This window comes from Thermobia domestica, chromosome 8 (assembly GCF_964235325.1).
Source record: "Thermobia domestica chromosome 8, izTheDome1.hap1.1, whole genome shotgun sequence".
NCBI classification, from domain to species: domain Eukaryota; kingdom Metazoa; phylum Arthropoda; class Insecta; order Zygentoma; family Lepismatidae; genus Thermobia; species Thermobia domestica.
This window is the reverse complement of record NC_137461.1, coordinates 172,079,435-172,099,244: the sequence shown is the minus strand read 5'-3', so window position 1 is coordinate 172,099,244 and position 19,810 is coordinate 172,079,435. Positions and strand designations below refer to the sequence as shown.

General features: G+C 38.0%; 1 protein-coding gene across 9 annotated transcripts in view; it reads right to left on the bottom strand.

Annotated features, from left to right (window-relative positions):
- Positions 1 to 19,810, bottom strand: part of sky (GTPase-activating protein skywalker) — a 493,757-nt gene that overhangs the window by 339,313 nt on the left and 134,634 nt on the right. For all 9 annotated transcript variants that reach the window (XM_081769280.1, XM_081769272.1, XM_081769271.1 and 6 more), the window contains one exon: positions 8,668 to 8,856. In XM_081769280.1, the coding sequence (XP_081625406.1) occupies positions 8,668 to 8,856 (189 nt within the window). The remainder of the gene's footprint in view (positions 1 to 8,667; positions 8,857 to 19,810) is intronic.

The window sequence follows — 19,810 nt, the reverse complement described above, 5'->3', positions numbered from 1 at the left end:
CACCATGAAAGCAAATTCAATCGGAATTGGGCCAGATAGTTTGATCACGAATGATTATCGTTTGATCCCAACGCATACTGACGTATTACACATGATTTGGCTAGGGGCTTATTAGCCCTTGATAATCGACATGTACCATTCCATAGATATTTCAATTGTAAATAGGTAAGCAATGTTTGGTTAGTTTCTGGTAGCAAGTATGGAAAATAAAGTTTACTGTTTATTTAAAATTGGTAGCCTCTAACAATGAAACTAACAATAATATGTGAAATCGATATGTACCATTCCATAGATAACTCAATCGTAAATGAGTGTGCAAAGTTTAGTCAGTTTGTGATAGAAAGTATGGCAGATAAAGTTGATCGTTTATTTAACAATGGAGAAATCCAACAATTGTTTAACAATGGTGGCCATAAACGATGAAACTAACAATAATATGAGAAATCGATAAGTACCATTCCCTAGATATCTCAGAGGTAATCCGATGGGTGTGCCAAGTTTGGTCAGTTTCTGGTAGAAAGTGTGGCAGATAAAGTTGATTCTTTATTTAAGAATGGTGGCCATCAACAATGAAACTAACAACAATATGTGAAATAGAACACGTACCGTTCCCTAGATATTTCAATCTTAAATAGGTGTGCAAAGTTTGGTCAGTTTCTGGTAGAAAGTATGGCAGATAAAGTTGATTGTTTACTTAACAATGGTGGCCTCTAATAATGGAAGTAACAACAATATGTGAAAATGGCACGTACCATTCCCTAGATTTTGTTACGTCAATTAACCAGATTATGTCTGTTTTTGCTTAATTTTTTAATTATTCAGTTTATTTTTGATTGATTTTATTTTATTAGTTGTATATACAGGGTGTCCGAGAATTATCTATACAACTTTACGACGTTATATTTAAAGAAGTTAAGGTGATATTTACATGCGGTTTGTTGCATTCAATGCAGAAAGTCTTAAAGTTTTTTCTTTTACAGGCGGTTTTGTGCATTCAATGCAGAAAGTCTTACAAGTTCTTCTTTTGTCTTTTACAGGTTAGCAAACAATAAATGAAGATGTGGACACCACAAGAAAAAGCACAGTGTGTTCCCTGGTACATAGAAAAGAAGTCGGAGACGCAGGTGCAGCGGAATGTAAGGACCAAGTATGCACGTGATCCTCGAACCAGAGCTACAATTAAAGCTTGGTATAAACAATTCATAGAAACGGGAAGTGTTCTGCACCAGAAAGGAGCTGGAAGACCAAGTACCAGTCAGGAAGATGTGGAAAGAGTGAAACAGGCCTTTGTGCGTAGTCCAACAAATTCTGTTCGCAAAGCGGCGAGAGAATTGAATATGCCCAGGGCTACGGTTCATGATGTTCTTCATAAACGGCTGAAGCTGCACGCCTAACTGATGATTTGCTGCAGCGCACGTGGGCTGAAATTCATTTTCGTCTGGATGTGCTTCGTATCACACATGGTGCCCACATAGAGGTGTACTGAACAGGTAAAAAAACTTTAAGACTTTCTGTATTGAATGCAAAAAACCGCATGTAAATATCACATTAACTTCTTTCAATATAACTTCGGAAAGTTGTATAGATAATTCTGGGACACCCTGTATTTAAGTACCATTCCCTAGATATCTCAGTGTTAATCCGATTGGTGTTCCAAGTTTGGTCAGTTTCTGGTAGAAAGTGTGGCAGATAAAGTTAATTCTTTATTTAAGAATGGTGGCCATCAACAATGAAACTAACAACAATGTGTGAAATCGATACATGCCGTTCCATAGATATCTCAATCGTAACTGAGTGTGCCAAGTTTGGTTAGTTTGTAGTAGAAAAAGTGGCAGACAAAGTTGATTGTTTATTTGACAATGGAGAAATCCAACGATTGTGTATTTAACAATGGTGGCCTTCAACAATGAAACTAACAACAATATGTGAAATCGACACACAGCATTTCCTAGATATTTCAATCTTAAATGGGTGTGCAAAGCTTGGTCAATTTCTGATAGAACGTATGGCCGATAAAGTTGATTGTCTATTTAACAATGGTGACCTTCAACAATGAAACTAAAAACAATATGTGAAATCGACCCATACCATTCCATAGATATCTCAATCGTACATGAGTGTGCCAAGTTTGGTTAGTTTGTGATAGAAAGTATGGCAGATAAAGTTGATTGTTTATTTAACAATTTTGAAATCCAACGATTGTTTATTTAACAATGGTGCCCTTCAAACATGAAAGAACAACAATATGTGAAATCGACACATGCTATTCCATAGATATCTCAATCGTTCATGAGTGTGCACGTTTGGTTACTTTGTGGTAGAAAGTATGGCAGATAAAGTTGATCGTTTATTTAACAATGGAGAAATCCAACGATTGTTTATTTAACAATGGTGGCCTTCAACAATGAAACTAACAACAATATGAGAAATCGACACATATCTTTCCCTATATACTTCAATCTTAAATGGGTGTGCAAGGTTTGGTCAGTTTCTGGTAGAAAGTATGGCAGATAAATTTGATTGCTTATTTGACAATGGTGGCCTCTAATAATGAAACTAGCAACAATAAGCGAAATTGTCACGTACCATTCCATAGATATCTCAATTGTAAATGAGTGTGCCAAGTTTGGTTACTTTGTGGTAGAAAGTATGGCAGATAAAGTTGATTGTTTATTTAACAATTTCCCTAGATTTTGTTACGTCAATTAGCCAGATTATGTCCGTTTTTGCTTAATTTTTGAATTATTCATTTTATTTTTGATTGTTTTAATTTTATTAGTTGTATATGTTAACATTGGTGACGGGGATGCCATTTATCGTTTTAGACACAAACTATTTGGACGTTAAAAATAACCTTAATGACCGTCCCTTAGTTCTAGAATTCCATTTCCACCTTTGGATCAAAGTATAAAAGTACTTATCAGTATGAAAAATATTATGTGGAGAGCACCTGTTTAATTTTGTTGTAAAAACATGCACGTGGAGCTGTATATAGGGTTAATCAAAGGTACTGGGACAAAACAGTAATAGCAAGAGCGTGAATGCAGGAAAAACAAATGCTGCAATTGGTATTGTTGCAAAAACTGCATTGATTGGGAGCGTGGCCATCATTGAAGCAATCCTGAATTCCGCAATATTGCATATCACACAATATTGTTTTAAACGTAAAGGGGTATGTCTAGCACTTCAATCACTTCAACTTGAATATTCCCACACACACGAATGTAAACTCATTTGTTACCAGTAACCATCCATTTATGAGACAGGCTATGCTATGTTTGACATTTGTAACTAATAAAAAAAAAAATATCGAGACAGGATAGTGACATAGAGACGCGTGAACAGATGGAATCAAATGTTGTAAGTTGGTATTGGTGTAAAAACTGCGTTGAATCATTGTGTGTACAAGGCGGCCAACTCGAATTCCGCGTATTAAATATCACACAATATTTTTAAATACAAAGAGGTACGTATCAGTAGCGTCTTCTGACGTGGATGTTAAGGCGTTGGCAAGAAAGGAAAAATATATTAACCCTCACAACCATAGGCGATACCAGAGGGGGAATCCCCTCTTCCCAGGAGCAAAGATGGGCCCACCCACATTTTTTTACTGATCAAAAATATTGTGATAAATTTACCTCAATTTACGCATAACTATTTTAGTGGCATTCGCATTCAGCATACGAGTATTTAATAGTGACTATACTTTGCCCACCAATCGATTTCCTGAATATAGTCTGTACCTGGAAGTTCTCGCAATTTTCGAAAGTAAGGAACCATGATCGTCACTGCATAACGTCCTATTTACGCCAACCTATAAATAGCAATTTACTTCTAACAATTTAGTCCTGAAACTATAAAGAGCAATCAAGGAGGATGTTATGATGTACGGAATACATTTAATTATAATAATTATAGTATAAGTAAATATACCCTCAAAATATGAAACTGAAAATCAAAAGCAAGCAATTATTTACTTACAATTACGTGAATTTCAGCTCAAGTCGTCTTTCTTTGCGTAGAAACCTCGGGATTACTGCTTTAGAAACAGTAATAGGGGCCCAAAACCGTAAGTCTTGAGGATGACCCACTAACGACAAAGTAAATGAAAATTAGGGAAATAAAAAGGCAGAATGGAAAACCGTTCTGTAGCTTAACGTCCAGGCTTTTTTTCCCCCATCAACTGACACTTCCAACACGACTTGGATTGAGGAAAAAAATGATGTTTCTTTTCACCATACTCCTTACACGTATTTTAGAAAGAAGTCGATTGCACTATTAGCTTTTGAATTGAATGATATTTTTAGCAATAAAAAAAAGTGCGCAGATCATACCCCTCTTCCCCCAAAAAATATTTTCCGTATTGCTATAAAATATCTGTACATTCACAAATAAATCTACAGACTTGGCAACGCTTGAGAGAAGCAAAAAACTCAAGACGTTGATTTCCTAACCAACGCCTTGGATCACACAAGCACGAAGTGAGGAACACAAAGCGCATGCACAATAGGAGTCTTTTAAAGCAGTGAAAATTCAGCCAAAGCGTTGCCAACGACTTACTCGCAGAGTTGCCTCCTCAAAACATGACGGAGACCGCACAGCACTTCTCTGTTCTTTTGCACTTCAACAGTTGATTCTGTCTCGTTGAAAATAAAAAATCCCACGTTCTGACGATCCGTTTAATTAAATTAAAATACTCTTTTCTTCATTTTTCATTGGGCGTTAACACACGACTTGCACACCCAGAGAAGACGCTACTAGTACGTATGTCACACTAATGTAGGCTAGAATCTTCCTCCAAACGAGAATCTGAACTGATTTTTGACCGACTGCCACTCGTTTACGAGATAGTGTATGCTACGTTTGTCATTTGTTTCTAACAAAAGAAAGTATCGGGATAGGCAAGTAATAACAAGAAAAATGAAATCTTTGTTTTACGTCCCACGGTTATGCCGGTTAGGCTAAAGGAGACGGTGATGATGAGTAATGAATGAAATGGTGGAATGAAGAAAGTGGGAGGAAACGGGAGAACCCCGAGAAAACCCACGCACACGGTGTTTGTCCACCACAAAGTTCACTTGGCATAGTAATAACAAGAAACGTTGGTCGTGCTCTTCACGTTTCTGTTTGTTTGCTTGCGTTGTTATATATTATGGAATGAGTTTTCAATAGTAAATATATTTGTTGTTGTTAATTCTTACTTTACTGTTTATAAAACAACAGAATGTTCTTAATGTGCATAGTTTAGAACATACAGTAGAGCTCAACGACTTCGTTTAAATAGTAGCGGGTGGTGACAACGTTTTGTCTGGTCAGTATATTATGTGATTAATACGGGAAGAGTATAATGGCAGAATAACTAGAAAGAAATCATATATTACCCAAATTAAGACACACCAAATACTTAAATTTGCTACAGCTTTCGTAGTTAAGCCTAAAAAATTATGGGAATATATATTGTTTACTGACGAATCTAAATAGAACCTGCATGGATATGATGGTAGAATTTTTTTTTTTAACCTAAATATCTACAATCTCCAGCCTACTCTAAAACAGGGAGGAGGAAGTGTAATGATGAATTATATATGTTCATCAAGTGTTGAAAAGTTAGTGTATGCCGACGAGATTATGAAGAAAAAGATGAATCATGATGTTCTTACGACAAATCTTCACCAAAGTGCGGAAAATTGGGAATGAGGACTTCTAATTTTATCAAGATATTGATTCCAAAGATTAATTGTATGTTGTAAGGGAATGGTTGTTTAAAACTGTCCAAAAGTGTATGAAACTCTATCACAAACTACCGATTTTAGCTCCGAAGGTCTTTGGAACTAATTGCAATGTAAGGTTAATATGTACGAGTTATGGTGAAAGAAAGTTTGAAAAATGAATTTACACACAGCGCGGAACAGTATTTCCCCATATTATACCAAGCCAATTGTAACAAGTATGCTGAAACGCTTAAAGGAAGTTATAACTCGTCGAGTGTTCGCTATTAAATATTAACTGTATTAACTTGGAGGGAGAAAAACTTTTGAAGACATTTTATAGTAGTTTGCTTCACGACGTCCAAATATTGATGTGATGAGGTAAATATAGACTGACACATACAAACTTTATTTAGTATATGTTATTTTTATAATTTATCTTATGGATTTATATATATTTTTATATTCACTGATTATTATTTTTATAACTCGCAAATACGTATTTTAACTTTGTGTGTGTGTTCACTCACTCATCTTCAGTGACTCTTACTGATAATGAATTAAGCAATGCCTTTGCGTTAAAGCAGTCACAAGAACGTCTGTATTATAATTTATTCAGGTGTTTATTTACATGCGTGATTTTTGTGGTTTAATTCTTAATTACCTCGAAAGTAAATTACAATTATCATTACAAATTTTCTCAAGGAACGAAATTAAAGTAAGCGGAAAAACTTACAATCTCTGCATCGCTCATTGTCCACGAAGTCGAGTTCGTTACAGCTTTAAACTATTCTGAATAAGTCCATTACATTTATCAGGAACTTCATCCTAATTTTACTCTAAGAAAAAAACTAATTAGTATCATTGATAAGATTATAGACTGTGGATGATACATTTTCGAAGAATCCTAGTTCGTTATAGTTTTAAGAAGTAAAAGACTTTCTATTTTATTTTATTTTATTTATTTAAGAAAGGTTCCATACGTAGGCAAGAACTTTTACATGTATGTACAGTTTTGCAATTTTTAAAAGTCACTGACAAAAATACTGGCGCATATTGAAACTGATTTATTTAAGTAAACTATTTCGTGCAGTCTAAGACTATGTATACTTAAGTTATTCCTTACGTATCTTACAGCATTTATAAAAGTATCATGTTTTACAAAAGTAGTTTAGTTGTCTCCTGCATCATCTTGAAATAAGCACATTTTGAACTGAGATTGATTTTTTAAAATGAAAAGCATCAACATGATAAATCAATTTGGTATAGAATTAACGACACAATAATATAACTTATTTAAGTTTCCATTACATACATTTCATTTCCTATCAATCCAATACCGTTTTCTTTAAATTCTTGAAAGTAGTATTGACACCGTAAAAATATAAAATAAATTACGCACTCAATACAGCAAGAGCTTCCGTTCATATTTTCCATAAAATAAGCCTGAAGAAACAAAACTTCCTCAGCATGGAACGATTCAAATAGAATCAATAGAGATATTATTTTTCACGGTAACATACAGGATTTGTCCGGAAAGTAATAGGACTGAGTCGATTTAAAAAAAATTATTGAGCCAATCGTTACAATTCTTTAAAAACTTTCAAAATAGGCTCCTTCTGCGTCGATGCAGCGCTGCCAGCGCGATTTCCAAACATTGAAGGCGTCACGGAAGTCATTCTCCGGAATAGCCTTGCGAGCCGCGGTGCAAACTGCTTGGATCCCCTCTGTCGTCTCAAAATGCTTGCCTTTCATCGGGCGTTTCAGACGAGGAAACAAAAAGAAGTCCGGGGGGGTCACATCTGGGCTGTAGGGCGGCTGCGGAAGCGTTGGGATGCCGGCCTTGGTCAGGTAGCTGTTCACAAGAAAGGCGGTGTGAGCCGGGGCGTTGTCGTGGTGCAGCTTCCAGTCGGCTTCGATGTCTGGTCGGACCCGATTGACCCTTCGTTTGAGTCTCTTGAGCACTTCCACGTAAAACTTGGCGTTGACGGTTTGTCCAGGAGGAACAAATTCATGGTGGACGATGCCTTTGATGTCAAAAAAGACAATGAGCATCGTTTTCACTTTGGATTTGCTCATTCTTCCCTTTTTTGTGCGAAGAGACGCCGGCGTGTGCCACTCGGAAGATTGCCTCTTTGTCTCGGGATCATACTCAAAGATCCATGATTCGTCACCTGTGATTACGTTATTCAAAAATTGGGGGCCACTTTCAAACATGTTCAAATTTTCTTGGCACAATTCCACTCGCCGCAATTTCTGGTCGTCAGTGAGCACTTTTGGGACAATCTTCGCGCACACCTTGCGCATGTTCAAATGCTCCGTCACAATTTCATGAACCACAGTTTTTGGTAAATTTAACATCTAGGCAATTAAACGAATACTTAGTCGACGATCTGAGTTCTAAACTTCGCGCACACGAGTCACATTGTCGGTGTTTGTCGAAGTCGAAGGTCTTCCAGCACGGTCTTCATCGGCGACCTCTTCCCGGCCCTCCGAAAAGGCCTTGTGCCACCGAAACACACCACTTCTTGCTAAAGCATCATCTGGGTAAGCCTGCTTGATCATATCAAACGTCTCTGTCGCAGATTTACCGAGTTTAACACAGAATTTAATCGCGTACCTCTGCTCTAACGAACGCTGCATTTTCGGCTTGCACCACTCACAGAAACACGTCGCGCGAAAAAGCCTGTTCTGACTCTCCGTGTGCTCGGAGACAACTGACCAGCCGCTCGTTCGTTAGCTAGGAACGCCTTCTACCGGATCCAGTCGGTGCGCGCACGCTCCGAAGTACAGTCATGGCGGAATAAAATCAGTCCTATTACTTCCCGGACAAACCCTGTATCTCTGTTTGCCCTATATCTAGTGAATTTAGGGTACAGTACTTATACAGTGCTCTTTAAATGTTTTATACAGAAGAGTTCGTTGCAAAGAGTAGATCAATCATGTGACATACACTTACCTGACATAAAATGTAACAGAATACTTGTAATAGGAAAGACTGATGGGCTATACGTGATATCAGGGTAAGCATACCCTAAGACTGCAACAATTCTTTCTGCCATTATTTTACCATCCCTATTTAGATGGTAAGTTACACAGTGAACTCCGTCAACAAACGGCGGAAGTATGATAGATTTTTCAGGAAGATCTGAAACAATAAAGAAATCGTTGTTAAAAATCCCTTGTTAACATACTTAAAATAATTTTGTTTAGAATTAACAATATTGAAAACACTCACATAATATACAAAAACTAATTTATTATTAGCATTCCATACATAAGGAAAAATGCGAATGAAGATGATGACGTATTGTTTAAAAAAATGTACAGATATATTTTTTTGTAATTTTCTCGACACAATATTATATGTTTTGAAGCAAATTTTTAATAGACATTGCATGCTGACTTGCATCAATGTACACTTAAAAAATATTGTGGAAGTACTCGATTTTCGAGGATAATAAGTTGTATATTTTGATTTTATTTTTATGTTTATGTCGCGGAATTGTTAATAAGGTTATGGGAATTTAATGTTGTAAATGTGAAGTAAATGCAAGCTGCACAGTCTTGTTAACGTTTGTGTCAGCAATTTATTGTAAACACTTGTGTATAAGAATGTCATCGTTAAGAGTCTGGCAATGTAGGAAGGAAATGTTGACAATGTGTCTTTCCTCACATTAGCCAGATTCTAGAAATTGTATAAACTGAATCTGTAGGATTTTATGAATTTCATGAGATTACGGATGTACGGAGAATTGCTTAGAACCGGGAAATCAGAGCGTGTCGAGGATTGCAATTTTGAGTTTTGACACATGGAAGGAATTTGTCTCTCCATGTGAAAACGGTGTTACACGTGCCGCAGCAGACGAAAAAGCAGACGATGGTAGTTGGACCCCGCCAAACAAAACCGGAGGACGAGAAGGTTTTAGGACAGTTCTAGGGCAGTTCACGGACAGTTCACAGACAGTTCTCAGAGAGTTCACGGACAGTTCACGGAGAGAGTTCTTGGAGAGTTTGCCGAGTTACGACAGCGAATAATTCTTAGAAGTCCATGATCAATTTACCGTGATCATTCTTGGGTTCGATTCTGGAGAATCGAGTTTCATTTGAATATCAGCCAGATGACAAGAGAAGACAGTACGTTGTACTTCAACATATTCTAACGACGCAGAACTTAGGCAGAGATTTGCATTGAGAGGAGCCATTCCTCAATGCCCATTTCGTCGTCCACCAACAAGGAATTTCAGCTTAAGGAGCAGAGTTCAACACCAGAACGACGAGGGAATACACCAGTTTAATCCAGGTATGTGTGGCACCGAGTCAGAATTCAAAGCTCAATACTTGATCGTTCTGTACCTGTCTGGCAAATGAATCCGAATATCCGTTATAGCTAACATTCATAGATCTTACAGTTCATTCATAAGATTACCGAAATACAGTGTTTTATTTTAAATGAAGTGGACGTATCTTTATTTGTCTAATCCCCAAATGAGAAACCTCTCGCAAGTTAATTTTATAGTTTGTCCCACTCATTCTAGATGGTGAGTGGTAGGCGCCTAGTAGCACTCAATTTGCATCCCCAATTAGGCACTGAGTGGCTAGGTTGTCATGGTGGAGTATGCTTAGGGTTCGATGCCTAGCGGAGGTTATTTGTAAAGATCTTAGTAGATCCGATCTTAGTAAATTTAATTCCCTCCCATCCCTCCCATGGTGGACATGCTGGTTTTGGCAATAGGTCAATCAGTAGCGATCTCAGTTTAAAATTTAAAGAAGTTTAAATGATTTTATATTACGTAACGAAAACCCACCCTTCCCACCCTCTCTACGATGAAGTGTAATTTTAAGTATTGTAATCGTATTTTCTCGAATTAGGTTAAGGTATTAAGTTATAATGTGAAATTGATATAGTGAATTTAAGGTTTTGCAATAAAGAAAAAGTTATCCGATTCTTCCGACAAGTGGATTAAGTAGCTCGAATATACGTATTATAATAATAAATAAGTTTAAATAAGTTATAAGTAAATGAGTAACGAAAGTATTCGTACAAGAGCACAAAAAGCGGCAAAAGGAGTGCAGGTCGGTAGCTTGTTTAATATTGCAAGTTCAAGTAAGAAAAAGCAAGAAAGTCCGAAACCAAATTTGAAATTAGGACCCGTCGAAAATTTTCCGTCCAGTCCTATAGCAAAATCATATACGGAAGAGTTTACATCAATCTTTCCATTTGAAAGTAACGTAATTAGTAATAAGCAGTCGAGTAGTACAAAAGAAGATAAAATGGCGACAGGAGTAACATTTTATTCCGATATAAACAAACTTCCCAAGTTTGACTTGAAGACAGATAGCGATATAATAGGTTTCTTTGATGAGTTTGACGACGCGTGTCAAATGGCAGGCGTGAGTGAGGAAAAGAGAAAAGAGCTATTACCTAGTGTATTCAAAGGTAATGGTAGACAGTGGATGAAGGTATTTTTAAAGAGAAGGAATGTTAGTGAAACCAGTTATAAGCAACTACAGAAAAGCATAATCGAAGAGTTCACACGTACTAATGTGACATTAGATATAGAGGATCGTATAAGAGAAAGGTTGCATCTCGAGGATGAGCCTATAATAAATTATGTGTATGATATGCTTGTTTTGTGCGAAAGATTAGACGCCAACATGAATGACAAAAAGAAAATAGGAATAATTTTAGGGGGTCTTCAACCGTATTTCATGGAACGTGTAGGTACAAATTCATATTCGACAATTGATAAATTTGTAGAGGATCTTCAAAAAGTAGAGAAGAATAAGTGCAAAGTAGAGAAGCGCGTTAAGCGGGAAAACGGAAAGGTTACTGTTAAAGACCTGTTAAAGAAGATGAGAGAGCAAGTGGAAGAGGAAGATAGCGATGTAGAAATTGATAAGTTGTTGTTAAAGAAAGAGATTAAAAGTAAGGAAGACGTGAAAGTTAAGCAGGAACCAACGAGTATTACTCAATTGAGTGAGCTAGAAAAGAAAATAGAGAATTTACAGTTGACATTAGCTGCGAATTTTCAAGACCGAAATAGTAGAGAAGATAAAAATGGTAGTGATTCGAAGCAATACAGGAACAATAGTAATAATTTTAGAGGAAATAGAAGTTTTCGGAATGGAGGACGAAATTTTTACAAGAATAATGGAAATAGGAATGGGAATAGGAATAGTAATAATAATTATATTAGGAATAGAGGTTCTAACGGATATAATAATGGAAGAGGATTTCGAAATAATTGGCGTAATAATAGAGGCGGAAGGAAGACAAGTTTTTGGCAACAAAGAGGAAATAGTTGTTGTGCGAATGGTGTTAATAGGCCAACATGGTGCCAAAATCATAGCCAAATAAATAGTCCCGTACAGTATGTTCCGGTAGTACCGAACCAGATAAATGGTACAACTTATTACCAGGCTACAACTTCAAATAATTTAAACTAGGTCAAACTGTAAATGACAGAGGCACATTTACAGGTAGTAAATTAAAAGTTAGAGAAATAGTAGCCTCTACGTTAACTGATAATAATATGCTCTATGTTCCGATAGAAGTAGATGGTAGAAATCATAAGGCTTTAATTGATACAGGATCGCAGATATCCATTGTAAATGAAAAGCTAGTCCCACCTAGTGCGAAAGTAATCCCTAGACCAACGAGGATTCGTGGAATAACACAGAATGTGTTAGTAGTGAACAAGATCGCTGTGATTAGATTTAAAATGGCCGGACAGACATTTCATTTGGAATTTCGCGTAGTAAAGGATTTTCCGTATCAAGTTTTGATCGGGAATGATTTTCTACAGAGTCAAAATTGCCAAATAAATTACGGTCAGAATAAATTGACATTGCAGAGATTTGGAAAGCCAAGATTAAGGAAAAGGGAAGAACAGGAATCTGTAACTGTGTCTGATAATGCGGCGTTAGGGATAAAACATTGTATTCGACCAAGATGGGTATTAGGTCATAAGGTACGGTTGTTACCTAGGTCTAAGACTACGGTAGAAGTGAATTTGGTTAGTTCCTGGAATAACAGGGAATACTTGTTGGAACCAGATAGGAAGATAGAAGCCCAATACAATGTGTTGATTCCGCGTGCACTTTTATCGGCTGAAAATAACAAGATAGAGATTATTAATCCATCTAATAGAGCAATTTTATTGAGACCGAATATAACATTAGGAAAAGCTGAAGAATGTGTGGATGAAGAACAATTGAAGAATGAAGGATTATCAACCGAAGATATTGATAGCATTTTAAGATCTCGTAGAAATTTTGATAAATCTAGATTGAAATTCGGGAAGGAAACGAAACCGGAAATTAGGGATAGAATTGAGAGTTTGTGCTATGATTTTGCGGATGTTTTTGCATGGCAGGATGACGAATTAGGCCAAGTAAAACATTTTGAGCATCACATTGAGTTAGAAACAAAGGTACCATTTAGACGTCACCAATATCCGATTCCCATAGCGTTAAGAGATAAGGTTAAGGAACAAGTTAACATTTTGTTGAGACAAGGAATAATTGAAGAAAGTTCAAGCGCTTACAACTCTCCGATGTTGTTTATACAGAAACCATCAGGGGGTATTCGTGCAGTTTTGGACTGCCGTTTTTTGAACAAGTGCGTCAAACTGCATAGCATTGCGCTGCCCCCGATCCATCAAATTTTAACGTGTATGGGAGGACACAAATATTTTAGTATTTTGGACGTAAAATCGGCTTATCATCAAGTGCCTATTTCTGAGGAGTCACGGGAGTATACTTCATTCAATATACCAGGCGTAGGAGCTTATCAGTATCGTGTTTTACCTATGGGATACTTACAATCGCCCGCCATATATACCAAGATAATGGCGATGACCCTGGCAAATGTAAATCCAGAGTCAGTTTCCTATTATATGGATGACGTATTTCTATATACGAATAATCAGGAGAAAATGGTAGATGTACTTCAGTCTGTTTTCAAAAGATTGAGACATTATGGACTCAAACTATCTGTTGAAAAATGTCAATTCATAGAAAGGAAAATTATGGCTCTGGGACATATTGTAAGTGATGCGGGATACGAGGTTAGCCCGAAGATAATCCAGGCGATAAAAGCATGTAAGGCCCCGAATAATGTAAAGCAGTTAAAATCTTTTCTTGGTTTAACTAATTATGTTCGAAAATTCTGTAAGGACTATGCCAAAATCACATCAGCGTTTCAACCAATTTTGAAAAAGGGTCATAAGTTCGAATGGAATGAATCATACCAGCAGGCGTTCGATCAATTAAAATCTGCACTAATGAATGCACCATTACTAGCTCCATTTAGGGAAGACTTAGACACGAGAGTGTACACAGACGCATCGACTAGTTCGATTGGTGGAGTATTAATGCAAAAACAGGCTAATGGTGAATGGACACCAGTAGCGTATTACAGTCGCGTGTTACGTCCACAAGAGAAGACCAGACACATAGTGGAATTAGAGATATTAGCAGTGATAAGTTCTTTAAGAGCATTTAATTATTACTTGTTCAATAAAGAATTTGAGCTGTACACCGATTGTAAGGCATTGAAGTATTTGCAAACGTCACCTAAATTAGCTCCGAAATTAGTAAGATGGAGTTTGGACTTAGCCCAATATAAGTACACACCGGTGCATTGTCCTGGAGAAAAGAATCCTAGTGATATTTTGTCCAGGAATACAGACATTGAACCAACGGTAAATGATGTTGAGTTAGAAACGTTGAAGGTGAATTCCGAAGATCTCCAAGTTAATTTGACTTTTGATAATGATATTGACGTTGGCGACTTACAGAGAAAAGACTCATTTTTCGGACCGATCATGCATGCAATAGAACACCCAGAGGATGCTGATGTAAAAGCTGAGAAGCAGGCCCGATGGTATACAGTAAAGGACGATAGGCTTTATAGAACACAAAGAATGGCAGGTGGTACAAAATTATTATTATGTATTCCTTATGCGTTAAGAGAACAAGTATTCAAGAATCTACATTGTTCAGTATACGGTGGCGGACATTTTTCGTACACGAAATGCTATAGACGTGCTTTAAAATTAATATACTTTCCAAACATGAAGAAATTCTTCATGGAGAAGATAGGAGAATGCATAAGTTGCCAGATACAAAAAAAGGAAGACAGGAAGAGTACCATTTCATGCGCAGACGTACCCCTCTTATGCTCCATTTCAGTCAGTTGTGATGGATGAGGTTGGACCTTTTAAATTGTCTCGTAACAATAGAAATAAGTACATTCTAGTGTTTGTTGATAATGCAACTAGATTTGTTATCGCTAGAGCGGTACCCGCAGTAACGGCAGAGATCGTTGCGCAGGTAATTTTCGAAGATCTGATTACGAAACATGGAGTTCCATCTCAGCTCCATCTGGACAGGCTGTAGTGGAGCCGCAAATTCGCAAACTATTTTTGCGAATAATTATTTCTTTTTTTATTTTTTTAAAAAAAACTGCAACAGAATTCGTATTTCATTTACTTCTTTTAAAAGACAAATTCGTGTTGAGTGTTCTTTTTTTTCCTAGCTGGAAACCAGACATCCTGTCTGCCTTCACCGAGTTCCCCCTTTCTGACCTGTAGGTCAACAGCAGTTAAGATAAACATTCTCCCCTTCTGGTTCGATACAGAAGCTTAGTTTTTTTTCTATATTGATGTAGTCTTTTAACAAGTTAGATTATTATTATTAGTGGTAGAATACTGTTAAGAAAACCCATATAGTTTGTGTATCTTTAAAATGTCATTTTTGCTTCTGAAAGAAGATTCTTTTTCGTTCTTCAGAACATTAAATATATATGTGTGTCTTTGGTCGAAAACAAGTAAGATAAACTGTTGAAGGGTCTTGAGTTCATTATGTATAAAACCTTTCAAGTTTATTACTTGAAATCTTTTATGTTTTAATATATGTTTATAGTATAAGATACTATTTGTACAATTCTCTGTAATATCTCGATGTAACCTCATTCTTCCAGAGAAAGGGGCTTACACACATAAATTCAAGGACTACACATCACATGCACACGCATGCGCACACACACAATCTTATCTTTGGCCTGGCTCCGCCCAAGGCACCTTGTTCTAGCCAATCTAGATGTTAATGGCATGGCTCGTTCCAATAGCTAGCGTCTCCGCCCCTCAGAGTGGAACTCTTCCGAGCTCCTTGTGCACCCAAACCGTGTGCAAAGCCAATAATCTTTCTTTTCAGGATACTGGTCCCCCTCGGGCTCCGCCCTAGGTACTTTTTAGATCTCCACGCATGCTCAACCTCTGACCTTACGGTCCTCGTGCAACGTTTGCTCACGTTACTATTTTGCACACAGACCGTAAATTGGTGCCGCTTGCACCTCCGACCGAGGCCCTTAAAAACGCATGTTTTGGCCTCTCTCGTCGGACAACGTCCCTCTCCTGAACCCCTCAGAGACGTGCAGACTACGAGGAGTACGCAATTCGTTAGGCACGTTTCAGTTCAGGAACTTATCACGAAGAAGTCTCTAGTTGTCCATCCTTCTGCCTTCCAACCTCTCTGCCTCTACGGAGGCCTGCCTACTCAATCTCTTGGTTACCTACCTCACTACCTTGGTTTACCCAGTACTTGGCAATCTGTTTCTGAAAGCTCGATGGCTCAGCCAGGGTTCTCCCATAATTGCTGGTCGGCTTAGGAAACTGACGGTCAAAGTACTACCCTACCTAATCCCCACAGTAACTTGGCAATCTGTTTCTGAAAGCAAGACGGTTCAGCCAGGGTTCTCCCATAATTGCTGGTCTGCTTAGGAAACTGACGGCTAAAGTTACCTCCTTCCGAACTTGGCAATCTACTTCCGCAAGTTTCGCTTCAGCCCGGACTCGCTCCAGAAACTGCTGGCAAGCTTAGGAAGTTGACGGCTAAAGTTCTGTCGCACCCCTATTTGATGTGTGTTTTGACAGACTCTAAGTTTATTGCTTAGCTGGCCTAAAACGCACCGGTAATCAAATAGTGACTCCCTGTTTGATGTCTGTTCGCGGACCGGTAGATCAAACGGTAAACCCTTACACCTTCCTTGTTTGATGTCTGTTCGCAGACCGGTAGATCAAACGGTAACCTTAATTCCTTCTGGTAACCAACTTTGTTTGATGTCTGCCTAGCAGACCGGTAGATCAAACGGTAACCTTTACACCTACCCTGTTTGATGTCTGTTCGCAGACCGGTAGATCAAACGGTAACCTGTTCCTAACCTCTGGTAGCCTACCCTATTTGATGTCTGTTCGCAGACCGGTAGATCAAATAGTATACCTCTTACCTACCTACCCACTAGGACTGATTCGTGCCCTCCCAGTCTAGTGCAGTTCTGTTTTATTTGTGAAAAGTGCTACAGTTAGTTTGTTTTATTCAGTGACATTCAGTGAGTTATTTTTACTACCTATTGGAACGTCGCCACGTAAGTTAAACTCTCTTATATATAGACACAGTACTTACACTATCGCCCCGGCTCTGGTTCTTGTAATTTGCTTAGAGCCAATAAACTGCAGGCTTACTGCAAGGAACATATTTGTCGAGTTTTGTTTCAAGAGATATCCCAAAGGATTGTTTGGTTATAAAACCTTAATCAGGATAACGATTCCATTGTTTCCATTAGAAGATAAGTCTTGGCCACGGCCAACGCTACCGTGTAATACTAAGATTCTTCAGACTATTTTGTTAGCTGAGTTCCTGTTTCCAGTATAACTTTACCGCTCGAGTTATAGTTGGTGTTTTGCAGAAACTTTGGTTGACTAAATAGAAGTATTTTGGGAAATTACAAAACTCTCTTGTGTGGGTGCCGGTCTACGCAAACGCATACCGCCGGCCCGCCACATAATTTGGTGTCAGCTTTGTGGGATATCTTGAACAATCTAGGATATCTTGAACAACTTAGGATATCTTGAACAACCTAGGATATCGTGAACTTTTTGCACAGCCTTAGGATATCAGGAATAATCGTGACATCGTAAACTTTGATACCAGTTTAAGTTATTTAAGTGAACTGTGTTTTGTGCATGTGCATTTTGCATGTGTGATATTTATTGTGTGCTGAAAGTTTTTTCCATCTGTTTAACTTTCATTCCATCCTCCTTGGCGAAAGCGAAAAAGGGAAAAGGACGCTTTTGTTGTTTGACTGGCCATCAATCAGCAAAACATCCTGCTCACTGTATCGTGACGCCAAACGCACATTAGTGATTTCAGTTCATTAGTGTTTAAATAAGTGCAGTGCATTTTAGTGTTGAAATTAGGCATTTTAAAGCCCCATACAGGCGAATAAACTCATCGTGAATTTAGATTTAGTTAGGTTAAGTGAGAAATTCCTCTCAGTAATCATTATTGCTCAAACCTTCGAGTTTTCGCAAATCTAAGAGGTTCATTCATTTATTTAATTTGTTGTTTCCACGTAGAGACGTAATTTGAATTTTTAATCATGGCAGAAGCTGACGGAAGTAACGTACAGCCAGAATATGTTAAAGTTTCTCAGGCAATTCAGGTTATTGCAGAACCATTTACAGGAGATCGTTCTAAGTTAAGGCAATTTATTGATAGTTGTGAAATTGCTCAAGGGTTAGTTAACCCCCGTGACAGACCTGTATTGTTGAAGTTTATTAAGTCGAAAATTTTAGGAGAACCTAGAAATCGTATTTTAGTTAGATTGAACGTAGATACTTGGGAAGCAGTTAAGACAATTTTAGAAGAGAATTATGCTACACATAGATCTATTGACTATTATGCTTGTTTATTGTTTTCTGCCAGACAAGGCAAAAATGAGGGTATTAGCTCATGGGCTAGCAAGTTAGATACAATTCGAGCTGATCTGAAAGCTGCTGCTTCGAAAATATGTCGTGAAACTGAAAGAGCTGGTGCTCATTCACTTATTGATCATTTGACAAAAGCATCTTTTGTCCAGGGAATTAGCGATCCCCGCATTCAAACAGTAATTCGTGGTAAAAGTACAGAAGATGATAGTTTCGCTCAATTAGTAGATTTCGCTCTAGTTGAAGAATCACACATATTGTCTCAGAGACGAAAGCCATTAGATTCTAAGAATGAAGATAGGGCAAATTCTTCAAATCATAACCATAAGTCAGAGAAGAAAGGAAATAGGAAATTTTCCCAGAAAAAGCATTCTGAAAGTAAATCTAGAGATTCTCATAACTTTTCTCATTCCCGTAAGGATAGTAGAAATTTTAGGAAAAAGGTTCATTGCTTAGAAGATTGTGATCATTCAGTAGACTCGCATGAAGAACCGCATGATAAACATTGTAGTGAAAATAGTGACAAATTAGAGGATTCCAATTCTTGTTGTGCTTTACGTTGTTGTAAGAAAATTAACCATACTTGTGCGAAGAAGCGTATCCATGTTTGTACCCGGCAGAACCGTAGTTCTCCGCATCGCCGAACGCGAAGTCGCTCTCCGCGTTGTTCTCATCACCGGCAAACGCGCAGTCCTCCTCCGCGTAGTTCTCGTTGCCGCAAAACGCGAAGCCGTTCCCCGCGTCGCAGTCAGCGTCGCCCAGCGCGAGATTCTTCTCCGCGCCGTCCTCAATGTCATCGCACAGCGTGTGCTCATTCTCCGCGTCGCACTCAGCGTCGCCGATCGCATAGTCATTCTCCGCGTCGCACTCAGCAACGCCCAGCGCGTAGTCCTTCTCCGCGTCGCCCAGTGTATGTGTGTCCCCAGCGCCGTACACCGCGCAAACCTTCTCCGCGACCAAAACCGAATAATGTCTCACCGCGTCGTCATCCCGTAGTTGACACGCATGATTGTGAATTGAAAGAGAAATGCCGTGCTGACCACAGCACCAAGCCAAAATCTTGTAGTAAGAATAAGTCTTTATGTTGTTTATCGAAACACAACTCCTCAAAAGTTAAATTAGAGAAACGTGTTGATAGTAATAGAACTCAGAATGATAATGTTAAGAAGATTTTCCTTTGTTCCACTGAACAAACGAGTAATAATTGTACGAAGGTGTCCCCACCTCAGAAACCTGATCGAAATTCTGTTAAGTCTGATACAATTGGACGTTACGCCCAATTATGTGAATGTTCCACTAAGAGTATAATTGATGAAAAGGGTAAAATTA